The 9,002-nt window shown below is 40.6% G+C and overlaps 1 protein-coding gene across 1 annotated transcript; it reads left to right on the top strand.

The window, feature by feature from the left end:
* Positions 1-377: 377 nt before the first annotated feature.
* LOC128788289 (hyaluronidase-1-like) lies at positions 378-9,002 on the top strand. Its single transcript, XM_053943231.1, has 3 exons — positions 378-1,295; positions 7,333-7,422; positions 8,574-9,002. The coding sequence occupies exons 1-3, from the start codon at positions 378-380 to the stop codon at positions 9,000-9,002; spliced, it is 1,437 nt and encodes a 478-aa protein (XP_053799206.1).

The following is a 9,002-nucleotide window of genomic DNA, read 5'->3' on the forward strand; positions in this document are numbered from 1 at the left end:
GAGTGCACATTCTTTTTTTATACTGTCATTTTAGGTTATTACTTTATTATCTAGTTTTGTAGACATGAGGGAGCAAATAAATGTTATAGAAAGGTCTGAAACAACTGTGTGAGGAGTCTGGGTGAAAAGAAAGTGAAGTTTCCAGAGAGTGTAGTCCATCAAAATGCTTTTCAAAGCATTTGAAATTAGTATTAACTTTTACAAGAGCAGTTTTGCACTTTTCTCTCTTTGCACTGAGTTTAATGTTATCGAAAGCAAATCAAGCCAAAAGACATTCCCTTACCATCAAATTTGCCTCCGTGCTGCCCTTCTGACATCTTATCTTGGTTTTGTTTTCAAGGGCACATCATAGCAATTTCCCAGAAAAAGCCCAGGCCATGGATGTTGGGGTCACAGCGTTGGCAGTGGTGGCACTGCTCACTCTGGCTGATGCTCACCTGCCGAAGCCGGCACGGGCCCCTCCGGTTCTGCACAAGCCTTTCATGGTTGTTTGGAATGCGCCGACTGAGCAGTGCAGGCTGCGCTACAAGGTGGACCTGGATCTCAGTGTTTTTGACATTGCATCCAACATCAATGAGACTCTGAGTGGATCCAATGTGACAATCTTCTATCACACCCATTTGGGATACTATCCCTACTATTCAGATAATGGAGATCCCGTTAATGGAGGGGTGCCCCAGAACGAAAGTCTTATCAAGCACCTTAGCAAAGCAAAGTCTGACATTGACTATTACATACCCATGAAGAAATTTCAGGGACTTGCAGTCATTGACTGGGAAAACTGGAGGCCCCAGTGGGATAGGAACTGGGGCAATAAAAGCATTTATAGAAATAAATCTCTTGAGATTGTTAGGAGACGGCAGCCTCGGTGGCCAGAGGACAAAATTAGGAGAGTGGCTAAAGAGGAATTTGAAAATGCTGGCAGGAGTTTTATGAATAACACCATCCTTCTGGCTGAGCATATGAGACCAAACGGTTTGTGGGGTTACTATCTTTACCCAGACTGCTACAATTATGATTACAAAGAACACCCCCAAACATACACAGGGAAATGCCCACCTATTGAGTCTTTCCGCAATGACCTCCTGCTTTGGCTGTGGAAGGAAAGCACTGCTCTCTACCCTTCCATATACCTGGATTATATACTGAAGTCAAGTCCAAACGCACTAAAATTTGTTCATTATCGGGTTAAAGAGGCAATACGTGTTGCCTCAATTGCTAGAAAAGACTATGTTTTGCCTGTATTCGTTTACTCCAGACCATTTTATGCCTATACTTTTCATGTTTTAACAGAGGTAAGCAGACAGACTTCTTTCAAAATGTAGAAATTAGAAATAGCCTCTTAGAAAAAATATGTTCTAAAAGCACTTACACATTTGTTTTTCATATTTAAAGCAGCCCCCCGAGAGGAAGTACTGTAGTCACAGTACAAAACTCTATACCTTTCAAGAGTTAATATTGCAGTGGTTTGGTCTACCTCTGTGAGATAACATTGTATATTTTTAATGAAAGTAGTTTAGAAAGAAAATACAAAGAAATATATTCTTTAATATATAATAAGTAATTCATTGTGATATTTTTATTTTTCAGGGCAGCTTGTGAAATGAGCTTGACAGATATTGTGAAGTTTAAAATTAATTAGCGCAATGGAAAGACAAACTTTCATGAGAAAAGATCCTCAGGGCTTTTTTGTTTCTTTATGCAAATGTAAATTCATTCCATATAGAAATAAACTAGTCAAGTAAAGTAATCTGTCCTGGAGTTCCTAACTCCTGCATGATGAGCATTGGCCATCTATCTCACTTTTCAGTACAACCTCTTCATGTCCAATATTTAGTGCTAAACTGTGGAGTCTTTTTATCAAAGAAACCCAGTTTCTGAGTCATGCAATGTTCCATCAACCAGTGTTCAAGTGTAATAAATATGTAGTGGCCACAACACTGAAGGTAAATGATATATGTGAAAATATCAGACTTTCTGGATAGGTAATGATGATTGTCGCTCTGACTTTGTTTATGCCCATTATAGAGACTCACTATTTCACTTATTCATTTCTCTAATAGTTGCTTCAAGTGCCAAAAGCTTTTCTTTGATTTCTATCAATTCCATGAGAAAGGAGAAAATCTGGGACAGGGAACTCATGGAAATTACCCCTTGATAACAAAGGGCATCTGGGGGTGCTCCCTCCTTTTATTTTATGGAGAACTGCTTGGTAGGCTCTTTGTAATGCTGCCAGAGACAAGTTCCTGACTCAAACCAGAACAGAAAAAGGGAGAGAAGTGGCAAGGGAAAAGGCAAAGTGCAGTCCAGTAAATTACAGGCTGTGTGGCGCTTCAGCCTAGAGCTGGAGCTGAGGAGGTGCAGCAGTTCCCTGAGAGCCTGAGAAATGTGTTGGGCTGACCCCAAGAAGCAAATGATACTTTCAGGCTGCCCCTGAGAAGCAAATTGTACATAGAAGTAATTAGGAATCTGGTCTGGTTAATTTTCAGCAACCAGTAGTAATTTGGAGTGATGCTTCTCTCAGGTTACATTCTTTAACTCACCAGCCTGTTTTCCAGTTGCATGTAGCCATTGACTTCTGGATGTTTGAAAGATTGCTTTACAACTTTACAAAGATCATTACATAGCCAGAGAAACATATTTGGATTATGCTCCACTACGTATTTGCTAATAAGGACAGCATGGGCAGGATGCTCAACATGGGACAGGGCTTAACCTGGCCAGACTACACACATCATCTGTGAGAACAGCTTGGGGTCTGACAGGAACTTAGAGGGTTGTATTTGAAAACATAGAAATGATCCAGAAAATAATCTTCTTGTCTTTTTTCATAGCCCTGGAGCCACCAGGATAATTTAAATGTGGTTTTGTATGCTCAGGTTTTAGACTAGGTTGGAGCTTCTCATGAGACCCATGCCAAGCCCCTAAGTGATGCTCACAAAGTTACAGAAAAGGCATGAAACCTCTGAGCTTCAGAAACAATGTGCATGAAGGTGACAAGGAAAGGTCCCAGGACAATGACATCCAGGCTAAATGGCCACAGAAAAATTGGGGCAGCAGGCAGATGAGATAGTTTCCTGACTTCTGGCAGGGACTGGGCCAGGACAACTACAGCCTTGCTCCATCGAGCTGTGCAAGAGCTGTGTTTTCAGTTCCAACAGAAACACTACTGACATTCAAGACTTGTGTACAAGCTCTTCTGTACAAAGGGCTTCTGCGAAATTGCACGGTGGAGTCAGAAAAAAATGGTTGTGAGTCAGAGTCACTGAGGGAGAGACACAGGTCTATCAAACCTTCAGAAAGATGAAAGGCCCAGGTCCAAGACATATGCTGTAGCTGTGTGTGCTGTACCTTTCACCCCAACTGCATCTGGAAATCAGGCAAGTTGTGCCTAAGATGTCTGAGCAATTAATCTTACTTTTTCTCTTGGAAACAATCTATAAATTCTGAATTCGGATCCAAATAATTATGAAAGGTTTTTGTATTTGCTAGAAATGTGTATAAGCAGTTTGCCATCTGTAGGGTATTTAGAAACTTACTGCTTAGACAATTCACTACTAAGTGTGTGGGGGAGGGAAGTTGCACAGTAGCATCTGTGCTTCCTAACTAGATGACTGAAATCATTAATAAAGCAGGATGACAACTGGCAAATGATTAATAATGGATAGTAATCCTGTTGTTCCCCTACAGATAGTCTTCTCTGATGATCAGGTGTGCATGTGTATAGAGACCAACCCCTGCAACCATGCCAGGCTTGAAGTACTATTGCTGAATACAGAAAACTCTTGTGTGTAACAAAGACTCTTCAAGATTACAGATATTTTTCTTTCCTCAACATGTAACTAGAACTGACTGTCTTGTTTCACATTCATCTCGAGCTCCAAAACTAATGGTTTAGTTCACCTCCTATTCTTTTAAGGTCCAGTGCAGTGACTTGGGTCATCTAAATACAAAGAAACATTGACAGACAGTAGAGCTTCCTCCTCCCTGCCAAATCAGGTGTCCATTTGGGGATAGCCCAGCCTAGTCTTGAGGACCTTAGGTAGTGGCACACTACCCCCCAGAAGCTTGTAAAAAAATGAGCATCACAAGGGAAGAGGCTTGTTGACTTGTTAATCATCTGGACAAATACCGCTTGCCAAAGTCTGATACAAGAAACAAATTAGGATTCCCCAGCTAGACAAATGATAAGATATTAATATTTAAAATGTCTATTTTTTGAAAATTGCGTGTTTTCTTCCATATGAGGCTTTTATTACTCTCTCAAAGAAGAGCCATTCCAGTGAGCCCCCACCAATGCCAAGCTGTGCTGTGTGAGAAGGGGCACATGGTTCAGTCCCAAAATCAGGACTGCTGTGTCAGAGGCTGCTGGTGGAGTTCATGTGCCTCACTCAGTTTTTCATTGAGGGTCTTTCTCATCTCTGGTCCAAATTTGTCATTCTCAACTATTAGGAGAGGCACATATCTTCCCTTCTCAAAATACCCAAATGAAGAATGAAACCTTTATTTTCTAACCTTGTCTGTGGCAGAAGAGGAGGAAGTAGGGGATGGTGCCTCCTTCTTTGTATGACCATCCACTGGTCAGAGCGCCTACCTCTGGTGCAGAAGCTCTTGGCTCTGTTGTCTTCCTGACCTGCTCAGGATGAACCCAGCACCCTGGGTTCCCAGCAACTTCCTCCATAGATCATTTGAGGAAGAGCTCTTCTGAACTGATGGCTTTTGAGGTACTAAGCCTGCCACATTCATTCAGTAAAAGACATAACTATGCCGAGATATGACAGTCAGAAACCTTATGTCTTTCCTTGTGGGCAGGTTACCTAATTATTAACACAAATTTATCATAAGCTGTAGTTGGGTTCCTACTTACTTCTCTTTCTCTCCTTTGAACCATTGAGTTGGTGCAAAGCAAAATGGCATCAGACAGAGAAGTCATCTGAAACCTCATGATGAAGGTAACTCTCTGGACGGTTATCTGGACATTATATATCAGAGCAGCTCTTTCTATTTCTCTCCTTCTGGGAAGGACTCTCAGCACGTGACCTTTGTTCCACCTGTGCAGGTGCTGTAAGAGCCCTTTAAGAATCCCTAGAAAAACATGCCTTCCAATAAAATGCCAAATTTTGGCCTTAGCCAAAGATAAGTGCTGAATTTCTCAGTGTTGTCAGGGTGGTAATTCTAGACGGCAGGAAAGTGGAAGAGTAGGTGCCTCAGGGACTTAGGTGTGAAATTATCAGTGCCATTGGACTTCACACATCTAGAGGCCTGGATGAACTTTAAGGATTCATTTTGCCAGTTTTATATCCATATGAATTGGACATGAAGTGATGTAATATTTTTATGGATCTGATAAAAATAACAAAAGAAAGATGTGGAATATGGAGTTATAAAAACTAGATTTACTGCCTTCTGGTCAAGCACTGTAATTCCCAGAGCATATTACTTACAAAAAAATTATTTCAGGGTTTTCTCAGGTCCTAGTTCATCCAGCAATCCTCAGTATTTATTGATTATTTATTCTGGAGGTCTGATAAGTTTTAATTAATTTTTTAATGAGATCTGAAAAGTGTTAGTGCAAAATCACTCAACCATCATGTGAGTAATGTAGAATCACATCCAGTCTTTGCATCTGGGTAAACTTCATAAAATGTTTTGCAGATGACAAAGGCCTAGGAACCCTCATTACCAACACAACAGACTGAATTTCACATTCTTTTAACATTTGATATTTTGATCTTTAATTAACACACTTTTTTTTTGTTTAACTGATTAATTAATTAATTCCCATAGGAAATACCCATCCTCCTTAACCCCTTTGAAAATAACACCTGCAGTCCATACCACTATCCTTTAAAAAGTACTACTGGTCTGTATGCTTTTAAGAGAAATGACAGTCTCTAAAATACTGTTTGGGTGATCAGCAGCAACAGGAGCTTTAGGCAAGACCAGTTATACCTTAAATCAGTCTGAACTCTGCACTAAGAGCCAGTAAGCAAGCTCTACTCTTCCACACTTTTGCAGGTTCTCCTGCAGTTTTTGTCCAACCTTTAGTTAGTGGTCAAAGCCACTGCTCACTCTGAATTCCCTGTAATTGTCTTCAACTCTTCAGCGGTTTCTCCCTTTCCCATGACATTTCTTTGCGCTTTTTTGTGTCTCTCAGGCCACAAATGTTTCAGGAATGGAAAATCCATAACTATGCATTGATAAATCAGTGCAGGCCCACTTACACAGAGGAATGTATTATTTAGTAGTAAATAATAATGGTTCTTCCACTCTGTAATTTTGCTTTTCTAAATTTGTCACCACCATACTGAGATAATTTGGCTGGTATTTTTGATTGGTATCTAGTTAAAGAGTTGCAAAGACTGTTGCAAAGACCATAAGTATATTTTAAAAAGAATTTTCTATTCATCAAATTGAGAAATATTGTAATGTTTGTCATTACAAATACTGATCAGGGATTACTTTTTATTCAATCATTGTAGACATAAATGGTTTTAGATGCTAATGAGTCTTGATATTTGGGGGAATAAGTTCCTTCCTACATATTTTTGAATATTTAATTGCATTTTTCTAGACACAATATTCATAATCTCAGAGAATGGCTTTAAGACACTTACAAGATACATTGCCATGCGGTTGGCAAGGCACTGGTGACTCCTGTCCAACACTCAGGCTGCTCTGGTAGAGTTGTGTTGTTGCTATTGCTATAACTCAGCTGCTTATTGGTTCAATTCTAAAAGTGGACATGGTTAAATATGCAGGTGTGTGCATTTGGGTTTTTTTCCCCACTTGACACTTGTAGCAGGGAGAGAGGTTCATTTTTCAACAATTTGCTTCTTGGACTAATGGCACTCATGCTGGTAGAAACAGCAACCCTGTCTGTAACATGGCTAAAGCAGCACAAGTTAGACCCTGCCTAAAGCCATCAACTGCAGCCAGACACTGTAAGGGTGATCCAGTGATGTGTGATCAGACTGGCCGTCACTTACCAAAAATGCTACCTAGGTAGGTTTGGTAATCATTCAAAGACTAGTACATAAAATAGGTCACTAAATTCTTACTCCACTGGCTTGGCTGGAGGAACCCTTGTGAACAAACTATAAAGACTTCATTATTTAAGAGGCACACTGATGAATGCCACCTATGCAAAACTTTGTAGAGACACAGAAGAGCTTTCTAAACTAAACAGTGATTTTATTGTGAAGAATATACCTCAGGACCAATGCTTCCTCTGGGGAAAAAAAAGAAGTGATGCCCATATCTCAGTGCTTTTTTTACTTTTACTTTTGTATATTTGTTTTTCTCATGTGTGGATTTGGCCTCCTTTTTCAGAGGGATCTGGTCAATACCATCGGGGAAAGCGCGGCTTTGGGAGCAGCTGGAGTTGTTCTCTGGGGCAGTATGCAATACGCCAGCTCAAAGGTCGGTCAGATCAGTTTGCCAGTTCTTAGGAATCACCTCAGTACCTCTTGTCTGACACCACACCCTCCATAGCACCTATCTACCTTTATCAGTGCCAACATCAGATCTATCAGATCAGCCAACAACTGAGGATGATGGCTCAGTAATAATTTCAGGTCTCATTAATTCTGTTAGGCTGAAAATCCTGTTGCTCCAGAGCACATTGCTTTGGGCACATCATTTGTAGCTCAGTGGGATAATGAGTCCAGGTGAGGAGAAAGACATGTTTCAAAACAATACCATAGAAATATAAGCACAGCTTGTTTTACAGTGTTCTACTTTGTAACTACTGCAGCTGTCCAGATTGACTGGGAAGGAATGGAGCCTGGAGGTGAGGTATTTTCTCCAGTCGCTAATGTTGAAATGTTACATGGAGAATAATGTCACAAGACAAGCCCTAGTTACTTCTCCCAGGTTCTTCAGACTTTCAGAAATAAACCTTCTTGAGGACATGGGAGGCAGAACTGGAGTTTCCCAGGAGGAATGGCAGGATAGCCCTCATTCTTAAACCTGGGCTTTGGTGCCCACTCTGCTTTTCATGCAGTCTGCTGTCCAACTCCTGATGTCTCTGGGAAAGTACCACTGACTTGGTCAGAGGAACCAGGAAATCTGAACTGGAAGTTCTGAGTTGCAATTGCAGCCACTTCTGTGCTGGTTTATGAATATTATGTGGCTCCTGGTAAACTGAAGGTATTGGAGTCATCAGGGCCAGAGTGGTGATTTAATTTGTGCTTTAAAACCTGTTAGTCCCATGCATTTCTCCCAATCAGCAGTTACCAGAAATCTGTACTTAAGGGTCCAGTTAGTCTCAGATATGAACCATATTAACTCTCTTTCTGCTTCCTGGGAATCTTTCCTAGTCTCACACTATATGTTTCTACCAGGCACTCAAATAGAAACTATAGTAGATGTCAATATTTTTCTAATCTTACACATGGAAATAAACTCATTTAAACCAAATAGATCCCTCAAGAATGTAAGTTGAACAAGATTTATCTCAATGGATTACTTTAGGCAAGAACAGTTTTAGTAATAGCATCTTTTTAGACATAATAAACTTGAACATAATGCTAGATACTGAGAAATGTGTCATGGTCTTTTATTTTTCACAGGAGAGCTGCTTAACGGTGAAGCGGTACATCGACGGACCTTTGGGACACTATGTCATTAATGTGACCTCAGCAGCCAAGCTCTGCAGCAAAGTCCTGTGCAAGAAGAATGGAAGATGCATCCGCAAAAACAGCGACTCTTCTGCTTACCTCCACTTGTCACCCAGTGATTTTAAGATCCATGACTGTCACTCAGAGAGGGGCCCCAGGTTCCAGGTGACTGGTAAACCCAGCCTGGAGAGTATTGAAGCCATGAAGCAGAGGTTTATTTGTCAGTGTTACCAGGGCTGGACAGGAATATTTTGTGAATTGCCTGACCAAAAGCTATTGGAACACTGGGTTCATGTAGTGTTTAGTAGATCAAGAAAACAAAGTCTTTTTATCTTCCTCTTAGGAGCCATACAGCTTCTTCTGCTTTGTTCTACAAACTAA

The sequence above is a fragment of the Vidua chalybeata genome, chromosome 5, assembly GCF_026979565.1.
Source record: "Vidua chalybeata isolate OUT-0048 chromosome 5, bVidCha1 merged haplotype, whole genome shotgun sequence".
Classification (NCBI taxonomy): Eukaryota; Metazoa; Chordata; class Aves; order Passeriformes; family Viduidae; genus Vidua; species Vidua chalybeata.

What these genes read in the sequence shown, in the direction of transcription:
- LOC128788289 (XM_053943231.1), top strand. Translation starts at nt 378, where the DNA reads ATGGATGTTGGGGTCACAGCGTTGGCAGTGGTGGCACTGCTCACTCTG. An exon ending in CTTTTCATGTTTTAACAGAG is followed by an intron (nt 1,296 to 7,332) that starts GTAAGCAGACAG and finishes CTCCTTTTTCAG; the next exon opens with AGGGATCTGGTCAATACCAT. An exon ending in TGCAATACGCCAGCTCAAAG is followed by an intron (nt 7,423 to 8,573) that starts GTCGGTCAGATC and finishes TATTTTTCACAG; the next exon opens with GAGAGCTGCTTAACGGTGAA.